The following is a 27112-nucleotide window of genomic DNA, read 5'->3' on the forward strand; positions in this document are numbered from 1 at the left end:
TGTGTGCCGATTTTGTTGCCCAAAATTGTAATTAGCTTTAAACTATCATGGATCTTTAAGCAAACGTACAATTCACCATTGGAACCTCATTTGCCAGTAAAAATATGATATCACATTTGCCAGTAAAAATATGATATCATATTTTTACTGGCAAATGAGGTTCCAATGGTGTAAATGCTTACCCCGAGCTCTCATACTCTGATGGTGCATTGTCTTTGAGTTGTGCGCCTTTTGGCATCATCTGGTCCAACCCATGTGAGACTAGGCTCTAAGGAAAGCTGTCTCGGGTGTGGACCAATCAACTTCAAGGACAGTGCACATTATCAGAGTTATGTTTTTTGTTTGCATTATGACTGCAGGTATTGTGGTCTATGTAAACATGACTCCTTGTAAAAAAAGGTGTCAGTTTTGTTGCCAGATAGAAGGGTAAAAAAACTATTATCAGACGTACAATTGTTTAATGGAATTATCTTTCCTCTTGGTGAAGGTCTCCTGCAAATAATGCGTTTCAAATAATTATATACAGTATGTTTAAATTCTGAAATCACAACACCCCCAGTGTGCATACAATGCTTCATTGAGCATGGTGTGAAAACAGGCGTCAATGTGTCATATCTGCATATTAACATGTGCTCGTAAGGCGCCTGTAACGAAATTAAAAAGTAATAAAAATATAACAATAAATAATATTATTAATGAATGAATCAATGGATTGATTGTATGCAAAACGCGCTGTGCAGGCAAGATCATGCGTGGCTATTTTAAATGCACGCTCTTTGTAAAGCTATAATCAAAAATAATTACTCAAGAAAGTCTTAGATGGCTCTCAAACATATTCTTCCAAGAGCTTATTCTTGAGACACTGACACACGAATTCTTGAGTTGGATTTGTATCTGACATTGGAGAGGAAACCAGAGGACCGGGATAAAAGGCATGCATATGAGGGCACAACAATCACTTGTCTGCATTTGTCAAACTTTGTCCACTAAAACGCAAATCGAGTGATGATTTTATTGTGCGTGGCTGATGGTTTGTACCGCGGTGTAGAAATTTGGACTGCGATAGGGCAACATGTTAGGAATGTTGGTACCGCTGTGCATTAATTATACGGCGCATCAAAATTATTTGGTAATGCATAGGCAGTGGTTCACTGCGTGGGCAGCAGTGCACGAGCACAAATAACATTAAATTAATCACATTCGTGAATACCCCTGTGGACTTAAAAGGAAATAAAGGATTTAAAAACAAAGTTTTTAAATCCTTTATATGCGTGGCGGCTAGAGTACTCTCGTCCTCTGGCTTGAGATGGCTGCCACCTATGGGTCAGATGATTGCCTGCCACCATTAGGCAATTGGTAATTAAATATAATTTATTTTTTCTAAAAAGTGTAACATTTTGGGAAAAAAATTTCACGAAAATAAATTGTCACGCACAACGAGTCTGTGTGCAACATGTCAGCTCGATTGGATCACGGGAAGTGGGTTAAAAAACGACCGAAAGATTTGCACGGTCGTAAGCGCGCAAGCAAGTGAACATAATATACATTATTTTAAAAACATGTAATAGGCAATGTTCGAGCAATGGTCCTTCTTCATATCAGGCACTTATCCAGGAATCCCTCACTACAGTGGTAGATCCGAAATAGGGAGGAGGGTTATGCCCCCCCATCCCCCAAACCATTAAATTAGCTATTTTATGGATATACATACGAGAGAAAGTAGATAGGATATTTTGTATTTTAAAGGAAACTTCCGTCTGCATAACCGAGTCCCAATACTCGTATTTCAAAAGGGTGCTGCATGTTGGATATCTGACCAGTTCGTGTTGAGTATGTTGTGTTTTTAAGGAAACTCGAGCGCGCTGTTCCAAGGGACTACCACTGTGTCGCACACAGATTAATTAATTTGTCCTTCCATCTCCTGGCCACCACACATCACATCCCAGCAGGCTTTTTTTTCGTGGGGTTTCACAAATCTCCGCGTGATTCCACCAAAGCCTAAAGCACCTCGTACTCCCATGCACCCCACCTCCTTCCCTATTAAAATCATAACCAGGCTTAAACCTGCTTAGCGTTTGAGATCCTGCAAGATCAGCACATTCAGGGAGATTTGCTCTTCGACAAAGATTTTGCGAGTTCACAGCACGAGGAACGAGAGCGGAGGTGGAGATGGTGGCGATGATGATCCCAATGCATTTTCATTTCATTTCCCCCTCTAATTGGCTCTGCATGGGGTGGGGAGTGGTGGGGGGTTGGGGGGGAGCGGTGGGCGGGGAGACACGACGTGGGAACTGAGAAAACCTGAGAAAATGACTCTCATCCCTGCCGCGCCTCACGCCACGACGCTCCCCCGCCGCTTCCCGTCTGCCCCGCATCCTCCAGCCTCGCACACCCCGTGGTATTGTGAGTGTCCCGATTCTTGCGCACGAGTGATTCTGGTAATTGGCCTCGAGTAGTGGGTGCTACCCAGAGCTAATTTCACCCGCCAACTAATCATCCAGATACGCTACCGGAGCAACGCATCCCGGAATTTGTGGCGTTTGCGGGAGGCGGGGGTGGGGAAGGAAGAAAGCTCCACGTGTCCTGCTCATGGACATCTCTATGATCTTCTCACAGTGAAAGTATCCACGCTTGGCCAATGTAAGATTATCAAGCACCTTACATTGTAGAGATTTCAAAAACTATATATGTAGTAATTTTGTCAGTCTGTCAGTCGCAGCGCTTGATTGAGTACTGGGGGTGCCGCGGTGGCGACATGTTCACGCCATCGCCTGGTATGCAGGAGTCCGTGAGTTCAAATCCCAACCCTGGCGATGCCAGTATATTCGTAGTCCGCGTGTTTTCCCCCGTGGTCGAGTGGATTTCCCGTACTGAGATATTTAACAATTCTCTCGGTGTTTGGCATTCGGGAGGAAATCGGAATCCGGAATGTCCAGAATGTCTAGAGAAAGCCCAAGCAGGAGAGAGCTTTATGACCATCTTCTGGCCGCCTCACATCCCTGTGGGTTTGGTGGTGGTGGGGAGCGGGTGAGGTCCCACAAATCCTCTACGCGAACCGCCAGTCCTTGCTTCTAGGACGCTGTATCACAGACGCGCAGCACCTAGTTTGCTCGCCTCGGCGCGCCGTTTCGGCCCTCGGGGTGGCGTTTGTGAGCGCGATGAGCTGGGATTTGGCAAATTAAACAAACCCCCCCAAAACTCATCATCCGCTATCAAAGAAAATCAACCGTCTCTTAAGTAAATTGTTCGTTTACTCGGCCCGGCAGAGACGCAGTGCAAGCCGGGCAGCTTCTAAGCGCCCCCTAATTGTGATACAGTGGCTGTTTGTGGGCCTAATGCCCATTCATTAGTCAGGAGCTCTCGGATTACGTTTATAATTTGAAAAAAATAATCCGTGGCTGGCAGCATCTCCGAAAAATGGCCTGCAGAGAAAGAGAGAACCCTTCCTGCAAATTAATGCCAACGCGCGTCCAGAGTCCATCACGGTGCGTAATTAAATGGCGAGTTAATTACGACAAAGGGTGCCTTTACGTATTACGGGGGAAATATTACACAATCCTTCCTCTGCCATCCCTGCCCAGCGCCTCCTCCACACGTGGGCCCCTCACCGTCTCTCATCGCCTGTTCCCGCCTGTCGTGTCGCCTGCGACGGCGAAAGCAGCATAAGAAGACTTTGGTGCGCGCTGCGCTACGAACCTGGCGACCCGGGTTCGATACCGACGATTATCTGAACCGGTCCTGGGCCTTCCCTAGGTCGACTCAGCCTCAAATGAGTACCTGGTGCGATATTGAGTAAACATCGCACCAGGTACTCATTTGAGGCTGATGTTGAGTAAACATCGCCGGTGGGGGAGACAAAGGCGGCCGGGCGTGGTTCTGGCCACCCACCCCCTCGTACGGTGCAGTAACAGCTATACATTTCGATTTAAAGCTTTCGTGACTGCAGGGATTCATATTCTTGGATCTTTCGGTAAAGTCACGTAGAAGGAAAATAATAAAATAATAAAAAATAAAACAATATAATTCTCGTTGTGATAATTTTATTGTTAAAATTGTATTATTTTATTATTTCCCTTCTACGTGACTTTACCGAAAGATCCAATAATATAACGACTATACAGTATATACACGTACTACCGATCCTTGTACATTACACGTACACATATTACACATACACACACACACGTGATTTCTTTCATTCGCAGGGTTGTAATGATGGCACATAATGGCCTTGGCAACATTTGTCAAAGTCTCAGTGAAATTTGCAGTGTGTGGCTTTTCATGTCGCGGCGCGTGCTTCCGCTGCGCTTGCGTTTACAATGTCAAATAATGACTCCGTGTGCGTAACGCACGGCCACGACAACAGACTGCAGGCCCCCCAGTACGCCCCGACCAAACATAGAGAACAATTCCAAAATAGGGAACAATGATTGCTCCGAGTCGTAATATCTGACTCAATTAGCACGTGCGCTTTAATTAAATCCCACTGCGGCGCAATCGTGAATTCATGAAGGATCCACTCACACATACATCCACCCACTCGCTCACACACACACGCGCACACGCTTACCCACCCACCCCATTCAACCAGTCACCCATCCTCCCCCACCCACTCAACCACACACTCATCCACTCATACATCTATTCAATCACACACTCATCAACTACGCACCCACCCACCTAGCCACAAACTAAACACTAACTCAATCACTAACTCACCCTTTAAACTTCTTACCGACGTCGTCGCCCTCTCCCCCTCATCGTCACTCACACTCACCCACAGATTCGCTCACCCATTCATCCATCCATTCACCCACCTACTTATTCACCCACCCACTCACTCACCCACAGGCTCGCCCGTTCATCCATTCACCCTCGCACTCACTCACAGACTCATTCAGATAGGCACCCACTCACATACTAATTTGCCCACTCACCAATCCTCCAACTAATTCAACCAGTCGTTCACCCACTCACCCTCCCTCTCACCCATCCACTCACCCTAAGAGCCACTCATTCACCCACTCACCCTCTTATTCACCCACAAACTCACCCCCCACTCACCCCCTCACCCCACCGAGAAGACAATGGGACTGAGGGGCACGTCGTGCTGAGATGGAGCCCGCGCTCGGCTCAGCGGGCGCCGTAATGATCACACACCCGGCGGCTGGAGGGACCCATTAATTATCCCTAAAACGGGTGTGACTAATTGATGTAAATGAGGACTGAACGCAGAACCAATTCTGTCATTGGTTTAAATATATACGGAATGGAGTTTGTGTGTGTGTGTGACACCTCAAATGCAACTGTAATATTCGTGCACCAATATCACGAGGGATATATCGATGGGTTTTGTTGTTGTTTCTACTTGCTTAATCTGTTTGATTCATTATTATTATTTTGATCCCAACATTTCGGTGCGCTGTCCATTCCAGCGCTTGTCACTTCATTGTGCACCGTGTCAAGATCCCGTTCCCCCGTTTTTTTTCTAGAGATATTTGAATCTCTTTTACCGAAAATCAATTTAAATTCTCCAGCTTGCCGAACTGGGTTTTTATTTTTCTACTTCATACGTTAACCGTGACATTTTAAAGATTACCATTTTTTTCTCTCGTCCAAACCAGAAAGGCCCATTGAGGACGAAAGTATAACATTTCAAGAGCGACCCGGTAGACGTGAATATAACAATGATGAGTAAACGGGATGAGCATGCGACACTTAGGCTGACCAGCAGCGTGGGTCAACACAGACTTGGGTCCCGAGACCCTCAAAACCCTCTCTTCCACGTCTCGCCGTAATGAGTGATTCATGGGGCCGTGAATGTGGCTGAAATGTGCAAGAGTGGGCTCCCCCCAACCCCCCTACTCCACCGCCACCTCTTTCTCTAAAGGTCTCTTTCTCCTGTCTCTGCTATTATCTGCCTGGCGCTATCGACTGTGAGCCCGAGTCTTATTTTCTCGCATCAATAATGAAAGACGCGCACAAGCTGAGTGGCTTTTTTTTATTCTGCCATAAAGGCGAGCCGAGCAATAAGGAGCCGTGCGCGCGTGAAGCCACGCCAGAGCACCGCATCATCCTCCGCTTTGGCCCCAGGTGTTGTCGTCGTCGTCTTTGTGTGCAATAAGACTTGACCGGCGCTAAACGCTCACGCAACTATAGGATTTGCTGCGGAAAATGAATGAAAGCAAATCCTTGGCGTTGGGTGTAGAGGGAGAGGGCGGGTAAGGAAGGAGGGAGGCAGGGAAGCAGCGAGCAGCGAAGGAGACGCGGACATTGGCGGTGCACGAAAGCACGGATTAGGTTTTAGCTCCAATCTCGCGAGAATATTAGAACTGAGAGATGGTGCCCTGGAGTCTGCGAGTGCGGTGGTGGTTTGTAACGTTTGCCCGAAATCGACTCATCAGGGCCCGTGCACCGTGGTAATGGGGCAGGACAGAGCGGCGTCTTTGTCTTCTTCACCCACTGCGGGCTTCTCTGGCTGCAGGTAGCGGGAGTGGTGGGGGGTGGGTGGGGGGCAGCCAGGAGGGAGGCTGGATCCACTCGCACATGGGGTGGGCACTGGCTGTTTTTTTTCCACTGGCACATCTGAGCCGAGTCAGAATGGGGCCGTTATGGTTCGGGTGGTTTTCCACTTTATTTGCCATTTAAACCAAACGGTCATACTGTATCGTGATATTCTGGCCTCGCAAGACATCTCAATCTTGCTTTGGGGCCAAGCAGGCTCAGGGGGGCAGGGCTAACGACGTGTTTATTGTGTCTGACGTCAGTCATTATACTGTGAGGACACAGAATCACATGACATGGTTCGGGTTCTACATTGGGGGAAAAAAAACTGGCATTTCTTGACCTGTGTTGTGTTGACTCGGCATCGCCCTGGCAAAGCACGGTTGCATCGTGAACGACGAGAGCCAGAGACGCCGAGTTGGTCGTTGGGTGGTGATCATCTCTCCGTTTGTGGTTCTGGGCCGTGAGCAGAAAGCCTCACAACTCGACATCAGGGACCATTTATCACCCGAGGAAAGCCACTGCCAATCCTCCACATATCGGTAGTTGTCTTGATGGAACGTGAGGGATCGATGGTCCTTAGCCATTTTCTGACCAGGATTTCACTCCGTAACCTTGAGATCGTGAGTTGGAAATTCTGACACTTTGCCACGTGGGCAGATAGGTACATTAATAAATGTGTTTGTCAATGAGTAGTTTGCATGCAGGAGGAACCCAGAAACAAACCAACGGGGGAAAAAAACACGGACGATGAGATAACACTCGAGGCTCTGCACAGATGGCTTCAATAATCCATTGCTGTACTCTCATCTCCTGACCACCTCCTAACCCACGCCGACAACATCCGGATGACTAGCTGGGGTCGGTGAGAGGGTTATTCCTCGCGGCTGGTTAGCTAGCTGGTTAAGTCTTCTTGGTTCTTTCGGTAAAGTCACGTAGAAGGGAAATAATAAAAATAAAACATAATAACATACAATGTGAGAATTGTATTTTATTATGGTTTTTTTTTTATAATACAATGTGAGAATTTTATTTAATTGGTTAATTTTTATTATTTTATTATTTCCCTTCTACATGACTTTACCGAAAGAACCAAGAAGATGAATCCCTGCAGTCACGAAAGCTTTAAATCGAAATTTAGCTGGTGAAGGTTACGGTCAGTGGGAGGGCTAGCCGTAGTGTGATTGTCTAGTTGGTGAGGGTTAGGATTAGAACTCGGATTTGATTGACTCGTATGGTCCACCCCCAATGCGTTTCACCTCCTCATCCACCCACCCACGGTTGAGCACGACATTTCAGTTTCTCTGGCCGCTTCTACGCTTCTGGCCGCTTTCCATCATTGCAAGCATACGTAGCCACCGCCGTGGCCCTTTAATGAATTAAACATATGCGAACCCTGTGGAAATTGATTTGCATGTTAAGTGGTCGGAGAATCATTGATGCTTGAGCAGGAATTTTCGCGTATGGAACGTCACGTAATCCACGCGTGCTAATTACACTTAGAGCTACACCTAACGAGGGCCGAATGCGCTAACGCGCAAATTGATCGCCATACAACCGAGCATGAAATATATTGATTTTTTTTAACAAAGCTATTCCACAATTAGAATCGAATCCAACGCACTCCTTTGTTTCGCCAGCTCGGTGTTCACGCAAGTACAATTTTCGCGAGAAAAAAGGGGGAGGGGGGGATTCAGAAGGAGTCTTCACAGAATAAAAAAAATATATATGCTCGTTAAGGTTCATCCTTTACAAATATTGCGTCACACCACCCTCGCCGCTGACAAACAGATCGGCATTGAGAATGAATCGTTCTCAATCCGCTGTAAAAGCACGGCCTTTCACACCGCCGCTCTCTTATCGTCGCATTATTTGAGGGCTTTGCTCAAGAATAAACCCATAACCTTTGCCCCGTGTTTGCATTAAGCTCCATTTTATCTGCCGACCGAAGGATACGAGCACAATGGATATTTCTGGTCGAGAGGGTGAGACACACACACAGAGGGGGGAGAGAGCCCCCAGAATAGATTGTTCACCACATTGCGCGGCGCGTCTGCAGCGGCTGGGGTAATAAGCACAAAACAACGCGTGTCATGCCTTGCGATGCGCCGTAGGGCTTTTCTGGTTTATGTTTAATAATAATCCAATTTATCACATTTTGTCGAGGAAACTTTAAACGAGCTCGCGTCGCGCCCGTAGCAAGTCAGCGGAAAGCTTCTAATGAAGCTGCGTGGTAGCCGTGCTTAATTGGGCTGAATCCTGAGACCTGAAGCATAATAGAGGTCCTCCAACGCTCTCTTCTACATCTTTCTCTCAATCTTTCTCTCCTTTGTATTGTTACTCCGACTGCTGCTGCTGCTGGAGTGCCTTGCTTTTATATTTAAAAAAAGAAAGAACATCCACTCATGCCCACGAGGAATAACGTTTTGAAAAGTGTCGCGCCAAGAATCACACTTGCGCCGACTCGTTTCATGTAGCCTCTACACGTGTCATTTGTACTTGAAGAGACATCACAAGGAGGGCACTTAAAGGATAGAGTTCTAATGACGTTAGTTTAGATTATTTTTTACGCATATTTCTTGCCAGCATATGCAGCATACGGCTGCATGGGCCATGCATAAGGGAGGCCACATCTCAGCTCTGAATAATGTTGTATAATGTTCTGAACAGCCCTTTGTCAATCCACTGGTGGATGAAGGCTTGCTCATGCACTGTCATGATGGGTTGTTTGACCATACTTCGCCATGCTGGTTTGTGCGGGTTGGCGAAGGTTGTTGAAAGGTGTGGGGGGGGGGGGGCAGGACCTATTCAGATATCCCTCGTTAAAGATGTTTGCCGTGCGAAGTTCAGGTCACCAGGGTTCACAGCACAGCGCGTTAATCAGTGCGCCACCACTCCGCTCTGTAAGCTCTTAAGAGGATGTTAAATACTCAACACAGCTGACTTGCTCAATTGTATGAAGAGTAAAGACACTGCCTGTGGAGGATAAGAGGCCTAATTCAGAGGTGGCTAGCGGGCTTCCGAGTCTAATACCGCGTCTGTGCCTCGAGCCGACACTGCGGAGATGTTGGGTTGAATTGGGTTTGAGTCACTCATGGTTTAGACTGGGTTCTCAAGTATGTCGGGTTCATGGTCTCAGCCTGATCACCGATGATTACAAGCAGGCCCCGTCATATTAAATATAAGCTTGTCGCCTAATACAGCTTATTCCAACTCTGAGATTTAAAAAAAGCACATTTGATTGACCGGTGACGATCACAGTTTGCAAGACATGTAAAACATGTGCCCTTAGTGTGGATAAAGTGAGGAAATGTAGACGTCGATTTGTGAAGTCAACTCCTGGGGACTGGTTTCTTTCATGGATACCACTCACCACTTGACGTTAGCCATGGGCCGGGAATCGAACTCAGGTCACTGGGTTTATAAAGCATTGCGCAATTCACGTCGCTCACCTCCCCCCCCCCCTCCGGTAATAATCAGTGAAATAATCTGTAACGATTACACGTAATAATGCTTCCACAGATGCATGTCTTACACGCGCAAGCTTCAGCAAAAGAACGAGCAACGACACATTGACATGTCCTATGTACGTAAGGGGTTAATTTTTTTTATTTTTACGTAATTTTTTTTTTATATCAAGTCTCGCGAAGACGACGTACAGTATTAAACACGAAGCTTGGTGTATAGCTGTCATTCACCCTTCTGCATCACACGACCGTAAGGTTTCTAAATCCACCTTCAGCCCAACGCGCCTGCACGCACAGCGAGCCGTGATAGCGAACGGGGAAGGTCCCCACGTGGATTCTTGGAAGTGGGCAACGTCGAGCCGTCCTTTGGAAGGAGCCTCCTCTCTCTCTCCGGGCCGGATCAACGCAACAACAACGAGCCGGATTAATTATTCGAGGAAATACAAACCACCTCCGGCTCAACTTGAATCGCCGACGCAGATCATAATTGTGAATTAAGTAGATTCTGGGAATTTCGATTTAAAGCTTTCGTGACTGCAGGGATTCATCTTCGGTAAAGTCACGTAGAATGGAAATAATAAAATTATAAAAATAAAACATAAAATAATTCTCACGACGTTTCGGCCACAACGCAAGCAGCCGTCCTCAGGTGGAGAGCAGGTCTGTCGAGTAGACAGAGAATTATTTTATTATGTTTTATTTTTATTATTTTATTATTTCCATTCTACGTGACTTTACCGAAAGAACCAAGAAGATAGATTCTGGGAAGTATTTTTTATTTTTTTTACAAAATATCCAAATTAAAATCCAGTGTAACTGTTTAAGCATTATAGGCGTACACATTATATATATAAACTTTGGATCCAATTACAAAAATTACGGGGGAAAAGTTTTAATGGAATTTGGTAAATGATAGTTGGGAACTTTGCAGTAGGTGGGTTTTTCTGGTGCTTCTCTCCATACTGTCCGACGGAATACCAACATTGCATTGCTGTTACAAGGCAGCGGATACCTGATCATTGGCTGTAAAGGCTTCACCACCGTCCTGATTAACGCCGACTAATTCTACAGCTGAAAACAAATATGAGCGAACATTTATGGTAATAACCTTTCATCAGAGCAGAGTGGGAAGAAGAGACAATATTTTACTCTGCAAGTCTGACGCCTCCAAAATTCCAAATTCCAAGTCACGCGATCTTCCACCGATACCAATTCCCCGTGACGTTGGCCGATTTAAACTTGTACATTTAAGTAACGAAGCAATATTTGTCAATGAGGACATTTGGTACAAGTTCCCTTTTCAGCACGGGTTTCTGTGACACTGCAAGTGCAGTCCCTTATGTTCCTCTTCTAGCCGAATACCTCTGAACAAAATGACTCAATCGCCTAATACTTGAACGGGACGCATAGATTGGCTGAGCCAGTCTCGTGAATAAACGTCTCCAAATCGAACGGATTCCCGCCGGTCAGAATTAAGCCGCCAATTCGTTTTTTTTTCTTTCCCCGGGGCGATTCGGATTTCTTTTCGTTGTTATTGTCCCGCGTTTGGGGGCACCGCAGCGCCGATGAACGCGCGACGCACGCGGCTGCGTGACGCGGCTCGTGTGGCAGAAAGGCAAGGGGGGGGGGGGTAACACCAGAATGCACTTTGTATAAAACGTATCACGTAACGTTTGTAATGTCTGTATACACAATACACACATAGCAGCCACCTACAGCACTTATTTTCGTTTTACTCCCCCGCCCCGTACCGCCCCACCCACCCTTCAAATTTACATCCTTTAAATATCGTTATCGATTTACAGGAAAATAAAATAAAAACGCACATCAATCTACATGCACCGCCACCTGCATCTCCAGCAGAGCGCATGCGCCGAATACACGCGCCGACATTTAGTGCTGTCAAAGCGGCTCCGTTCCATCACAGGAGGATCATCCCCCCTTCCTTCATGGCCGTTATTCTTGCAGACGGTTTGCGATAATCATCAATTGATTACGTCAAGTATAACGTTGCCACTCCAGCAAATATACCGTGTAGAGGAATTCTGAAACAATACATGTACTTGTTTTTTTTACCCCTGTCGTCGTCTGTTAAATGTTCAGCCGAAATGTCTTTCCCAAGAGCGGCGTTCACACAAAGCGGGCATCTCGAGTGCTCAATTTGGAAACGATCCGCTTGTGTCAATTTTCACTTAATTTGGCAACAATGTCATTACGACTGACACGTAACTGACGTCTCCACAGCAGCACGGGTCGGGGGTTGCAGCGGCATCCTCTGGTGTCGACAAAGAGCTCCCTTGGAACCTCACAAGTAGTTCTGGATAATTGGTTCTTTACCCTTCTATCTGGCAACAAAACTGACACCTTTTTGCAAGGAGTCATGTTTGCATAGACCGCAATACCTGCAGTCATAAATACAAACAAAAGACATAACTCTGATAATGTGCACTGTCCTTGAAGTTGATTGGTCCACACCCGAGACAGCTTTCCTTCGAGCCTAGTCTCATATGGGTTGGACCAGATGACGCCAAAAGGCGCATTTTGGCGTCATCTGGTCCAACCCATATGAGACTAGGCTCGAAGGAAAGCTGTCTCGGGTGTGGACCAATCAACTTCAAGGACAGTGCACATTATCAGAGTTATGTCTTTTGTTTGTATTTATGACTGCAGGTATTGCGGTCTATGCAAACATGACTCCTTGCAAAAAGGTGTCAGTTTTGTTGCCAGATAGAAGGGTAAAGAACCAATTATCATATTTTTACTGGCAAATGAGGTCCCCATAGTGTAGTTCTGGATAATCACCTCCTATGGGTTATTCTCAAACACCGGTTGATGCATGGAGTGGTGCAAGAGTTCCTGACGAACATTTTTTTCTGCACGAGTGGAATACAATTGAGAGAAAACAGATCTTGCCGTGCCGGCCAACCCGGTCTTCTTTTGGGAAACATTTAACATAATTTACCTTTAACGTTTAATTTCATTTACATGTTACTATTTGTACACGCTTACGACGGGAGCAGAAACCCCTCGTGCCTTCTCTTTCATACGAGGGCTTATCGGCCGAATGTTGCATCTTATGAGAGTGCAATATCGCATTGCAGCGTTCCACGGAAGGGGAATAACAGGCGGATAAAAAAAACAAAAATAACAACTTGGGTTTTGGACCGCACTGTTTCCGGGCGGCGTCGGCGGGCGGATGGGGGGGGGGGCACTCCTGCCCCATGTTAGCGGAGCCACGTTGGCACGCGGCACGGCCCCACGTGACCGGCCTTCGTGCGGTGGCACGAGAAGAGACGCCACGTCCTCGAGATAAAAGAAAGCCGGGAGCCACGTGTCCCCACGCAGTGAAGCCTCCTCCTGCTCTTCCATCCACCCTCCACCCTCCCTCCAGCCTCCCTCTCTCATCCGCTTTGTTCTTAATTCATCCTCGTAGCAGAACTTAGCAAGTAACAGAATAGCAACAATTAAATATGAAATAAAATGAAGGTAAAGATGGCTTCGGTCTAAATAAAATAAAAAATCATTAATTGCCATGATGATAATAACAATACAACTGTTAGATATGAGGATAATGCAAAAAGGGAAATTTAATCAAACGATAGTAATAAAAGAGACGGTGGGAATTCTGCTTGAGATGAGCCAGGGGGACTTTGACGGGGTCCACGCCGGAGGCACGCACACTCCCCGTCGCCGTACACGCGCACGGGGCGGCGGGGGGACGGACACTCGGGATATTATGCTGCTGATGTTACGAAGAAAAAGGTTATAAACTTGTTACAATTCATTTACAAACCGCTGATGACATCACAGGGGTTTAAATGCCCGCGCGAGCAGCCGGATATTTCCCTCTTAAAACCCGCGACAGGTTCCTGGTGCGGCGCGAGAGGCGTTGTGCGACCGCGACACGAAGACAGCACAGGTCATCGCCGCCGCCGCCGCCGCTGCTGCAGAAACAGCAAATGGAAATTCAGCCAGGAGAGCCATCCGCCGCAAAACGATCGCCCTGGCACCGTTTTCTCGCCAACTACGCCCGAACGCACGCACGTGTGTCGAGTCGGACCAAGGATCATTATCATTATTATCATCATGATCGTTATCAGCTTCGTCTACCGTCAGATATGATCATTGGCAAGGATGCTCCGTTATAATTACCATTGTATCTGCATAATCGCTGCGGTTAATATCAGAGCTTGTCCCAGCTGCATTCGACGCAAACTCTGGCGAGTGCAAGCCGTGGACCACTGGGGGGTCGTGAGGCCCCACGTGATTTTTTTGGGCTGTATCTGCATGGCAGGATGACAACTCGTGACCTCGTGGTCCAATCGATTAATGTTGCCAACTCCTTAAAGTGGAAAGTTGCCGAAACGAACTTCTAAGAATCGCTAGATGTGCACCAGATAGACCTTCTAAAGTCGTCAAACATGTCGCCAGATAGTTGACCAAGTATTAAAACCGATTATCCTTAATACACACCTGGAATCACGTCAACAGGCAATTTACCAAGTATTCAACATAGTAAACTAATACCAGATCATATTCTTAGGTTTTTTCGGTAAAGTCACGTAGGTAAAAAAAAAAATTAAATTAAAAGACGGAATCTTGTGTTGCCTCTGAAATGTCGTGATTTTTATTTGATTTTTATTTTACTTTAATTTTTATTTTATTTTTTTTACCTACGTGACTTTACCGAAAAAACCTAAGAATATAAATCCTTGCAGTCACGAAAGCTTCAAATCTAGAATTAATACCAGATCCTTAATACAAGCATGGAATCGCTGTTGAAATCTGCGTTTTCGTCCCAGAAAGTCAACAGATTTGCCGCTTTGACGGAATTTTGTCGCTCCGGAAACTCCAAAGTTCGCTGGATCTGGCGACAAGATCGCCGAGTTTGGCAACACCGCGACTGACCGACCTGGCAGCTGCCGCGTTGGAAATAAAAAAACTGCGCACGCGTAACACAATTTCTCACTGCCGGCAGAAATATCCGAACACGCACAATGTTCAACCAGCCCTACAGCGTCCACTTGAAGACTTCTACATGAGCTTCAACATCTTCATACTACCATGCATTTAACATTCTCACAGTATCTTAATTACTTGTCGTTACGCGCTACTGTAAATATAAATATATTACAGATTGGACATCACTGAGTCACGTAACAGTGGTAACAGAGATGCATAACATGAAACACAAAAAACCGAACTGTTCATTTGTAAAAGGCTCTTTAAAAAAAACAGTATTTAAAAAATGTATATGACAACACAATTTGTTGAAAATCCCTGCTACCTTTTTATACAACGAGTAACACAAAGAAAAAAACTTCATTTGTTTTTTGCCCTGAATGAGTAGATCGTGTGTACAACTGGCAAACTTTTTTGTGTATAAATATCAGCTTTTTAGTGTCAAAAAAAGCCCTTGCATACCTTAACACATTTCATCATGGCAAAAATGAATTATACAATTACCTGAGGTAACAGCTGTTTGTCTGAGGCCGACGCATAACCCACCAGTGATTTCTCTGGACTCTCCTTAAAAATTTCAAGGGAAAAGTCGAATATCTGCAATTAGCCCACGAGACCCACCCTACACATCTGCAATAAGCCACAGCACAAGGCCGATCTGTCGAGGGAAAAACTGGAATTCAAGTCGCGGGGTTTTATAATTCCGTTAACTGATGTTTGAAAGCTAACGCGCCACGCTCCTTGTCGCGAATTCTATATCGGCCACGTCGGATTTGGGTATTGGCGTGTTTTTGTAACGCCGGTAAAAGTAAAATCACCATGGTGCACAATTGAAAAAAGAGTCACGAATTAACCAAGTGTAAGGCATCTAAAAAATTTTGTCAGCAATTTATGTGTTCATCAAAAAAAATATTCAAGTACATATGGCATCAATAATTCTTCAAGGGTAGCGATTAATAACTCAATTGGTGCCGCGGGGTCGATCCGCTGACAGTAGCTCTCAATTTAAGCGGCAAATCTGCAAGGGAAGGGCTCGCTCAGCCCCCACCTTCGGCTCTCTGAAGACCGACATCGTCGTCAGCCTGACATAGCGGATCACGAAGCTGCAGGACACAACCCCAGCAGCGCTCTTTGCAGCGGAGAGTCAAGAGGAACCACTGGGAGAAGGTCGAGGGCCCACTCGGGTCTCCTTTCCAAGTCCCAAATTGTCCTGGAAGTCCGTGCGAGTTTTTGCTCAAGCCCCCTTTAAGAGTTTAACGGGAGCATTATTCCGAATAAGCCATTCCCCAGCTAATGCAGTTAAAGCATTAAGTGCTCTACAGTTTATTTGGCCTATGTATAAAAAAAAGAACTAGGCTGCATTGGTATTTTTTTATTTTATATATTTTTTAGGCGCGTTGGCAAATTGCCGTTTGGTTGGAGGTCAGTCCGCTGTACAATCATCGGGCTGTGGTGACTACTGCAGTCGGCTGCCACCTGGGCACCGGGCGTGGTGGCGCCCCGTTCGACCAGGAGCTGTCGCCAACGATGTCCCCGCAGCTGCCTGAGCTTGGGCTCCTGCCCCCGGAGCGGGGAGAGCGGCGGTGAATGGGCACTCCAAAGGCATGACGTGACGGACGGGCATAAAAACGTGGCATGGACTTCCAAGAAACGCGAAGCGGCGCTTTGCGGGCGCGCGCTGGCTGGCACGGAAGCCGGAGCCATCGTCGCCGCAGCCACCGTGTAGTCTGTGACGGGAGTCCGTACGAGGTTCGGATGTAGAAATACAAAAAAAAACCATCACGAGATATATATATATAAAAAAACACATTCTGTCCAGAAATGTTCATCGTACAAAAAAAGGCTCCAAACTCTCCAGCAAACGCTGCACATGTGTTTGTTTTTTTTCGTTCGTAACCAGAGGAATATTATTTATCCCTCATCCCCTCCTGCACCCATCCCGCAGCTCTCATTTAAATACTATACAGTGCAGCTCCAATGAAAAATGACCGATAAAAACACTTCGTCAAGCAATCTAAAATAGTAAAAACTGCATTGTTGTACAAAACATGGCAGGAAAATGTCACAGTTACAAATGTTGCGTGTTGTAATTACCCAAACCTGCCGGCCGGGCGCTGCGTGTATGTTTTCGTTTCTAAACTTGGCGTTCGCTTTTACGCTGCACATTTTCTTCTTTTCAGACTGTTGCCTCAACTTCCCGCTCCACAAAAATAAGTGCTATGAAGTTTCCCCTCCCAACACCCCTCCCCTGTCTCCCCCAGGGGGTCCCAATATATTCCCTGGGAAACCCACCCACCCACCCCTGCCCCCCCCCCCGTAAACCCCACGTCGCCCCTCATTCTGTGTGGACCCTGAGACTCGGTCCAGTGGGTGAAGAAGCCCCCTCGTGCCTCTGGCACTCGAGAGGTCGCCAGCCCAGCAGCCTCGGGCCGGCCAAGGCGACCACCGAGTCCGTAGGTACGACCCTCGCTCGGTTTGCAAGTCCTGCCCACGGGTATGGTTGCCACCCGTCCAGGTTTTCCCAGGGACTCCTCTTTTCGAGGCAGCTGTCCCGGGAAACTTGCAAGTCTTTCAAGAAGCATGATCGACCACCAAAATCATGAAACATTTTTTACCGGTAGTCCATCCCCTCTTCCGGCATTATGAGACATGTTTCTTCCTGCCACGGTTACATCTTGGTGTCTGTATACCCCCGTGGGTGGCAACCGTATGCCGATGATGGAAATCTCGTGATTACGCCACAGCACCTTGTGGGAATTTACAGGACATGAGGGTTATTTAATTACAGCTGTCTGCAAAAAAAATGCAAATGAAAAAAAGTATCTGCACAACAATGTATCTGTTTTTTTTTTCATAGAAATGTACTGCTTTTTAAAATTCCTAAGCGGACACCGCTGTAGATTTTTCCGAATCTGTGCCACATGCATTATTAGCACCTCATGTGTGGCAGGGGGGAATATAAAAAAAAAATCTGGTTTAACAAGTTTTCGTTTCTCGTTCAGGCGAGTCAAGACGTTCCAATAAAGGGACTTAGTTCATTCTGCTTAAGAGGCCCATTGAGGGAAGGATTTAGTGATGGAGATCCGCTTCTATATCTCACCTTAAGAGTGTTTTTTGTACCGTTACACCAAAGCATTGGGCAGCCCCTTCTGAAACGATCATCAAGAACCATATAAATTGGCGGTTTGTAAAATAATTATCGACTGCTGCGTCAAAGCGAAGATCAGGTGTCGCTGAGCAGCCGACATTATTTGGAAAATTTACAGCTCATTAAAAACACGGGGCAAGACTGCGGATACTTGAACACAGGCACGTGTGCTGTGACATTTTACGGGGGAAAGCATGCGTGGAATAAACCAGGAATGAAAAGACCTGCAGAAGATGGTGTCACGAGGACCCGTCAAGGAGGCAAAACACCAATTTAGCACGTTTGGACCCAACTTTCAAAGCTGTCGTTCTTTTTTTTCCAGCAGCAACTAAACTCTGTCGAAACATTTCCATTTTGTTCTGCATCATTCCGTTCGTTTAAATTTTCGAAGGCACTTTGAGGCAAACGTTGAAATTAAGAGCGACAAAATACGAAAAAATGCAGTCACCAAAAAAGTGATTAGCCCGCCACCGAGCCGTGGCACCGGCAGTCAGGAAGCCGATCGTGGTTACCCAGAATGACGGGCGGTTTCCACCAACCGTTTTACAAACACGGAGCTGATTGGCGCATTTGGTTGACTCGAGGACACGAGAGGGACACGAGAGGGCTCGTTCGGTGAAACATCAGAATGTTGTTATTTTTAAGTCAACGAAAAGACAGAACTGTGTGTGGTAATGAGGTAGTCGTGTTGTCTTCTCAGTAATCTAGAAACGAAACATTAACAAAAAGCACCTATATTCTGCCGTTTCGTGACCTAAGATTGGAGCACCATTCCAGTCTTTCTTTTTTTATGCAGCGGAATACAAAATAATGAATAAAAAAACGTTAGAAATTACACCGTTTCATCCTCAGTTGATTTGTTTGTCATTAAACCGACAGCAACAAAACAAAAATGGAAACCGGGAGACCTTGCACTAGAATGCAGTGTGAGAGGCTTCAAACTGACGACACTTGAGTCCGTGTAGGTTTCAGTCGAGAAACCGCAGCATAGATTGCGTTTTCCTTTTCACAGTTCGGTACTCTTCATACAAAAGTTCCCAGACTGCTCGCACTCGCAGAGTGTACGTGTTACTCAAGAATCACAAACCTGAGATCCTTTTCATTCGTGTTTAAAAAATGCGGATGTTTGTTTAACTTTCTTTAACTTTTCTGCTTTTTCATTTTCTCTCGCTCTCCTTTTGGCGGAAACGTCCAAACATCCCTTTGCAAGATCCTGTTTCCAGGACGCTCTCGTTTGTGTTTTTTTTTGCAACAACGTCAGCGTTCACGGCCGCGGCGTGGGTCACGGCTGCCCGGCCGGCGAGGTAGAAGAGGCGCGATGGGGCGACTGACAAGGGGCAGCGGGGTCTTCCACGTCTTTGTTTACGTCGTCCGGCTCCTCGGCCCCGTCGCACGGCGCACCCCTGAGATGGGACTGCTGCTGCTGCTGTTGCGACGGCGCCGGCTCCTCGGGCGAGTCGGCGAGGCCCTTGTTCGACGACGCGGGCGACTTGGCGGCCGGCTCGGCGTCCGTCGCCGGGCCGCCCTCGTCCGCCGCCGCGAAGGAGCCCGAGTCCGACTGATTGGTCTGACCCTGCGGCGACAACGTACGCGCGTCAACAAAATCCACCGTCTTGCCCGAATGCAAAAACCGGCGGTCGAATGCAAAGCCTCGTTAGCCGGGCAGGGGACGGTTGCTCAGAGCACCCACCCCGTTGGAGAGGACCTCCCCGTCCGTAGAGGAGTCCAGGCTAAGGTCGGTGAGCGCCGTGCTGTTGGGACTCAAGAAGACGTCGCACGTCGCCGTTTCGTCTGCGAAGCTCGTGACGCAGGTGGCCGCATGGTTGGTGCTGCCGTTCCCCACCTGCGCGCCGCCAGGCCAGGGACACGGGGGAAGCCGTTCAGCATCGCGCCGCGGCGCACCGCTGGGTTGTCGCTCTGGGAGAGAACACCGGTCGCGACGAGGTGGTGGCTGCCTGACAACGCTGCTCTGCGCGCGTTACTGCCGGCCTTCGGGCAAATGGCGGGGCTGAAGGCAGCACAGTCTTCCGGGAAGCGGAAGGAATTACTTTTTGAACATATGTCGAACTTCTTTCGCACAGTACGTAGCCGATCGCTCTAATCGTAGGTAGTTTTTGAACACTTATGTTAAAACGACAAAAAAATGCTCTCATAACAAATAAAAATAAAACTGCACATTGGCCAATAGCGTCCATTCAAATAGGGATCGTGGAGCAGTTTTGTCCGTCCGAGTCTCATGATAAGAACCAAATAGTTGAAACACTAGAGCAAAATAATTACATCAGCTTGGCTACTAGGATATAAAATATTACACTCTTTATGCGAAGTGATGAAAAGAAGTCTGGAATTTTTTTTTTTCATTGCCAGTGATTTTTCCAAGATGAATAAAACACAAACTGGCACAGCATTGTGCAATGTGTGAAATGTTACACAACAGCGTAAACATTTCCTTTCAACCCATGACAGGGTTAGGGAAGGAGGGGTTGGAGGAACGAAACTCGAGTCAGCAATCATTCCTGTGTTGCACGAAGGAATGATTAAATGAACAGGGTCCTGTCTTCGACGTACGCGCTCGTTATTAGTCTCACAAAAACACGAGCTGATGCTGCATTATCTTGTTATTTGATTCATTACGTCGCGGTCCAGATTGATGGGCCAAAGCGATGACGGAACTCCCATCCTTCTTGATTTCACCAGGCAAGGCAAATTAAAAGCTGCCGTGCACTAACAGCTCATCTAATTACCCCTAGCGGAGCTCGGCAGACACAAGCCGGCGGTGGTGGCCAGCTGGCGAGACCACGGGTCAGCAGTTTCTCGGAGCGAGCACTTCCAATTTCCACGCCTCTCGTGTGATCCATCCATCAAACGCAACTTCTCACTTCGTCGCGTCGTGCCGGCCATCGTCGCGTCGCCGCTAAGCGAAGCTCGCCAGGGGAGAGCGAGCGAGCACGCGAGGCGGGCCGTCGCGCCCGTCCGTACCTTGTTGCGCGCGGACACGGCCGTGCCGTTGGGCACCAGCTGCTGGCGCTCGGGATCCCGGGCCGAGGGCGACGGCGAGTACGACGACACCGTCGTGGCGGCGGCGTCGGTGACGTCGCGGCCCGGGCGCGCCGTGCCGTCCGGCCCCGCCGCCTCCTGGCAGCACATGAGCGTCTCCAGCTCGTGCGAGTCCAGGGGGCGGCCGTTCCTCATCTGGGGCCCGTTTCCCGACGCCGAGGCCGTCGGGTCGCCCGGCGCGCCGGGGAGGCAGCAGTCGCCGGGACGGGAGGCGCGCCTGCTCGGCGGTTGCGGTGGGGGACAGGGAGGGAGCGGACAGGCGAGGGCGTCACGGGGGGGCGACGGACGGCGGCGGGCGGGGCGCGCCGAGCGTCGGAAGCGCGCCGGGTGGCGGGCGGTTGAGTGCGAACGAGGTGCGGCGAGTACCCGTGTTTGGATCGGCACAGGAGGACGGCGACGCACAGGGAGACGCAGGCGAAGGCGATGCACACGCCGACCAGCATGCCCGTCAGGGAGTGCACGTTAAGGAGCAACGGCAGGCCTGCTGGGGGTGGGGAGGGGTGGGCGCAAGGCGGGGATCAGAGGAAGGGGGGGGGGGGGGCACAGTAAGAACGTGAGTGCAGATATAGGGGTGGGGGTTCAGGAGAGTTGGATGAGTTCCAGAGTACGCTGCTGTTGCTGCTGCCGGGTTTGTCTGTGTCCGGCGACTCCGTCACGAATAACGAAGCTTATTGCAGTGTCCGCCGCGAAGGCGATTAACGGATTATCGCAACTATAACGGTAATAATAAGACACGATGCGCGTACTTGTCTGTGGCTCGACGAGGGTGTGAACGGACAGCGCGGTGGAGAAGGGGCCCGGGCCCACCGGCGTCTTGGCTCCCACGCTGAAGAAGTAGAGGGTCCCGCTCTCCAGACCCACGATGTCGGCGCTCAGCGCGTCGCCTGGCGCGAGGAGTTAGCGCGATCGATGCGGGGGAGTCAGAGAGACGACGAAACGTTCCGCTCACGAAGCAAAGCGTGCCGTGAAACAACTTTAGCCTTTGTTGTAATTGTCTATCGGAGGAGTGCAACGACGCATTGATTTATCGAGAGTCTTACTGTCAGGGTGCATGCATGGAATTGTGTGTGTGTGCGTGCATATGAATTGAGTATTAACAGTTTACGAGACAAAAAACCGCAACATATATGAGACGGCAATAACAATCTGAGAAATAATCTATCCTTGAATCGGACATCAACTCTGAACCGTGACACCTCGTTGCAATTATTGGGGGGTAAAAAAGAGATTGAATCTGTGTGTGCTTTGAGCGTTGTTACCCCCTAAAATACACGGTGGGTTTTCTCTGGGTTCTCTGCTTTCCTCGCACATCAAGCCAAACATTCGTGTACATAATTGGCCAAATATCCCATTGCAGCACGACAAAAAAAAGTAAAAGATTTGAGAGCAATTGTTTATTATAATTCCAATTCTGAGAGCTTTTACACAACTGAAACGACAGTGTCCAGCTCAGCCCGTGGTCGACCATTGTCATCGTGAGCGGTGGCAGTGGCGGCAGTTCTCACCGGCACGGCGGATGGCGGTCCACATCTCGCGCGGGAGCGATGCGTTGGAGCTGTAGATGAGGACGTACTCGGACACGGGCCCGTTGGGCTCCAGCGGGGGCTCCCAGGCCACGCGCACCGACCGCATGTCCACGGCGCTCAGTGTCACGTCCATGGGCGGCGTGCCGGGCCCTGCGTGGCACGGAACGGCAAAACGCGTGGCATCGCTCTCACGTTCCCTCCTCCTTCCGCTCACGCTCTCTCCAAGACGGACAACCAACACGTGCTTGCTTACTCTGAGTCGTTGCTGCGCTATGAACCCGGCAACCTGGGTTCGATTCCGGCCCACGGCCTGCACTGGTGACGATTATCTGAACCGGTTCTGAGCCTCCTCGAAGTTGACTCGGCCTCAAATGAGTACTTGGTGCGGTGTGTAAAACATCACCACTGGGGAGACAAAGGCGGCCTAGCGTGGTGTTGTCCACCCATCCCTTCGTGTGCGGTGTTGGCCTTCACAGGTGCTGCTCGATAATAGCACTTGCCCCAACAGTCTGTTTTGACTATGCGGGGGGATCTTTGTATGAATGTTATTGTTGTTCGGAGGAGGGTGTGTGACACACATTGGTGTTTTACTCAGGCTATTTGACCCAAAGATCTATCTTATCTTAAAAAACTAAAATAATAAAAGGTACAGAAGCAAACAAGTGCGAGCTACTGCGTGGGAGTTTGCGGTTGTGCCGTACAGCTCCCCGATCTATATTCGAGTTACGATGTCTGATGTTTCACTCCACGTGCAGGCAGCTTCTTCACGAATAAATGAAGCATGGTGCCTCTTGCTACCGATTGCCAGTGTGGGCGAGACGTCGCCAGGGGTTCTGCTGGTGACCGTGCCGATTGTAGATTCGCTGTAGGGTTTGTTTTTTTCGTAGATATTTTATATGACGGCATCGTCAGCCTCCTCTTGATTTTCTGCTGCTGGCTGCTATGTGCTGATGGGTGTGAGGTCACGTGACTATTCACATGATGACAGCGCAGCTGCTGGCAGTAGCGAATGAGGAATTGCCATTTGAACCAAATCTGCACCTTTTAATAAGAGACAACGGCACGATCCAACACCACAGCGTGAAATTCGGACAGGCAGTGTGAGAAAGAGAAAGCTCAGCACGCTTCTCCCCTTTAATTATGTCGTCCAATTACCTTTTGGACAGCTACAAAGATAACTGTTAATTAACGCTGAAATTTCCAAAATGCTTATAGAAATAATTCACAGCCCTTTTGTTATGCCACCGCTGCTGAAAGGCCTCCCCACACACAATGTCAGTCATTGGGTTGTTTGACCATACTTCACCACACTTGACAGTACAGTTTGGTAGAGGCTGAGAGGGGCACAGGGGTGCAGAACCAGTTCGGAATTGAGGTGCCATTCATGTGATCCGCTAGCCATATATGGCGCAGCTCGCTAACAACTATGCCAACGCTCTGTCCGTTGGTATAGTATGAGGTGGGAGTACCCACATATTACCCCTGCCTGACGGGGGTGACTTGCGGTGCACCCATTTATACTGCTGGGCGGACCGAGGCAGGAGGATTCAAGAAACCTGCACCGTAGTCTCAACTGCCGTGCCGGTAGATTAGACCGGCGTCCTCTGGGTGGCATGTCCAGTGGTGCGAACCATGACACCTTTTGCAAGAATGAATAATGAACCGTTACAAACAACTTTCATTTCAACTCGGAGGCAGCAAGTCCGTTTTCTTGGCAGGGCGTCTGCGGTGTTCGCCCACGTGGGATTGCAACGCCGACGGATCCTCTGGCCGTCGGTGAGCCCGCACCGTTGAGACGCGTGATAAGATCAGGGGGGACACTGAAACATTAGCGCAGCTACGCACACACGCCCATAAACTCGTGGCATTTCATGAAAGCCATTTCCCAGAGCTTGACACAAATTATTGCCTTCTCGCCGACGCGAAGGGGGTCCATGGACAGGGGTGTAATTGGCGAAAGGCTCAGCATAAAAAGGCGGCATTACCGCATCCCGTATGATAAAAAAAAACGCACTTAAAAAATGTGAATAATTTAAAGCTTTAACCTTTTACGAGGAAATGTCTTATGTTGCGTGGGCCCTGATTTTAATCAAGTCGAGTAACAACAAAACATAATGAATGTTTCAGATAAAAGAGGCTGAGGTGTGAATATTTCTGGATTCTATTGCTTGTCTTCTAAACATTTTCCTATTATGCGGTCGATATATTCCTCCTTTAATACTTTTGTCATGCACGCGTACAAGAGAGGGGGCTGGGGAGGGTGAGGAGAGAGCGAGGCTGAGAGGGAGTAGGGACTTTGGCATGAAGGAGAGAGGGAAGGCGTCACGCAGAGAGGGAGCAACAGAGAGGGGACAGCAACTGAGTAGGGAAGAAAAATGGGTGGATGGGAAAGAAAAAAGGGAACGAGGGAGACAAGGAATGGCGCAGGCGGGAGAGAGGGCCGAAAGGAGGGAGGGAGATGGCGTACGGTCGGGCGGCGTCGCCTCCTCCACGGTGTCCCCGAAGCGCCCGTTGGAGTTGCGGCCGTGCGACTGCACCGAGAACTGGTACCGCGTGAAGGGCTTGAGGCCTTGCACGAGCAGCCCTTCCTCCGCACTGCTCGCGGCGCACGCGGGAGAGAAAACGCGGCGCGTGAACGCACGCCAAGCAGCAACGACACGTGCACGCAATCCAGCGCGCGTGCAAATCCGCGCTGGCGCACGCGTGCGCCGACTCACCAGGGGATGTAGCTGAAGGCCGAGGCGTTGGTGGGGGCGGGCGAGGGGGCGTAGCGCACCGTGTAGCCCACGATCTCCACGTTGCTGAACGCCGGCTTGCGCCACCAGAGCCGCACGGCGCTCGAGCCGTTGCCCTGGGCGAGCAGGTGCGTGGGCGGCATCGGCGACGAGGGCAGCTCGGGCAGCTCGGGCAGCACGCCTTCCGGAGGGTGACGCACGAGGAAGAGGCGGCGGGGAGGAGGCAGGCGGTAAGGAGGCGGCGCAGGAGGTAAGGGAGGGTGACGTGCGGGAGGAGAGGGACGAGACTTGCATCGGGGCCACGATGCTCGGACGGGGAGCTTGCCCGAAGCAAAAATAGTCGAGCGGACAAGCTTTGCTTTTGGTTGACAATGTTTAAACCCCGAGGAATGTATGAATGTTGAACTTCTTTCTCGCCGTACGCGGCCAACCTCCGATTCGGAGGTGCGGGAAACTCCCGATTCGGAGGTGCGGGAAACTCCCGATTCGGAGGTGCGGGAAACTCCCGATTCGGAGGTGCGGGAAACTCCCGATTCGGAGGTGCGGGAAACTCCCGATTCGGAGGTGCGGGAAACTCCCGAATCGGAGGTGCAGGAAACTCCCGATTCGGAGGTGCGGGAAACTCCCGAATCGGAGGTGCGGGAAACTCCCGATTCGGAGGTGCAGGAAACTCCCGATTCGGAGGTGCGGGAAACTCCCGAATCGGAGGTGCGGGAAACTCCCGAATCGGAGATGCGGGAAACTCCCGATTCGGAGGTGCAGGAAACTCCCGATTCGGAGGTGCGGGAAACTCCCGAATCGGAGGTGCGGGAAACTCCCGATTCGGAGGTGCGGGAAACTCCCGAATCGGAGGTGCGGGAAACTCCCGATTCGGAGGTGCAGGAAACTCCCGATTCGGAGGTGCGGGAAACTCCCGAATCGGAGGTGCGGGAAACTCCCGATTCGGAGGTGCAGGAAACTCCCGAATCGGAGGTGCAGGAAACTCCCGAATCGGAGGTGCGGGAAACTCCCGAATCGGAGGTGCGGGAAACTCCCGAATCGGAGGTGCGGGAAACTCCCGATTCGGAGGTGCAGGAAACTCCCGATTCGGAGGTGCAGGAAACTCCCGAATCGGAGGTGCAGGAAACTCCCGATTCGGAGGTGCGGGAAACTCCCGAATCGGAGGTGCGGGAAACTCCCGAATCGGAGGTGCGGGAAACTCCCGATTCGGAGGTGCAGGAAACTCCCGATTCGGAGGTGCGGGAAACTCCCGAATCGGAGGTGCGGGAAACTCCCGATTCGGAGGTGCAGGAAACTCCCGAATCGGAGGTGCAGGAAACTCCCGAATCGGAGGTGCGGGAAACTCCCGATTCGGAGGTGCGGGAAACTCCCGAATCGGAGGTGCGGGAAACTCCCGATTCGGAGGTGCAGGAAACTCCCGAATCGGAGGTGCGGGAAACTCCCGAATCGGAGGTGCGGGAAACTCCCGATTCGGAGGTGCAGGAAACTCCCGAATCGGAGGTGCGGGAAACTCCCGAATCGGAGGTGCGGGAAACTCCCGATTCGGAGGTGCGGGAAACTCCCGATTCGGAGGTGCGGGAAACTCCCGATTCGGAGGTGCAGGAAACTCCCGATTCGGAGGTGCGGGAAACTCCCGATTCGGAGGTGCGGGAAACTCCCGAATCGGAGGTGCGGGAAACTCCCGAATCGGAGGTGCGGGAAACTCCCGATTCG

The 27112-nt window shown here is 49.4% G+C and overlaps 1 protein-coding gene across 2 annotated transcripts in view; it reads right to left on the reverse strand.

Moving 5' to 3' along the window:
- Positions 1–13538: 13538 nt before the first annotated feature.
- Positions 13539–27112, reverse strand: part of LOC133343728 (immunoglobulin superfamily DCC subclass member 4-like) — a 138873-nt gene continuing 125299 nt past the window's right edge. The window contains exons 13-20 of one of the 2 annotated variants that reach the window (XM_061553495.1): positions 25382–25580; positions 25132–25259; positions 22644–22814; positions 21885–22022; positions 21505–21619; positions 21061–21355; positions 19772–19924; positions 13539–19654 (exon numbers count right to left, since the gene is read on the reverse strand). In XM_061553495.1, coding sequence (XP_061409479.1) covers positions 19364–19654; positions 19772–19924; positions 21061–21355; positions 21505–21619; positions 21885–22022; positions 22644–22814; positions 25132–25259; positions 25382–25580 — 1490 coding nt within the window. In that variant the 3' untranslated portion in view covers positions 13539–19363. Of the gene's footprint in view, positions 19655–19771; positions 19925–21060; positions 21356–21504; positions 21623–21884; positions 22023–22643; positions 22815–25131; positions 25260–25381; positions 25581–27112 lie in introns of both variants that reach the window. The other variant, XM_061553494.1, reaches the window with a different exon arrangement.

Source organism: Lethenteron reissneri, chromosome 18 (genome assembly GCF_015708825.2).
Source record: "Lethenteron reissneri isolate LAM-NWPU_2019-01 chromosome 18, ASM1570882v1, whole genome shotgun sequence".
Taxonomy (NCBI): Eukaryota; Metazoa; Chordata; class Hyperoartia; order Petromyzontiformes; family Petromyzontidae; genus Lethenteron; species Lethenteron reissneri.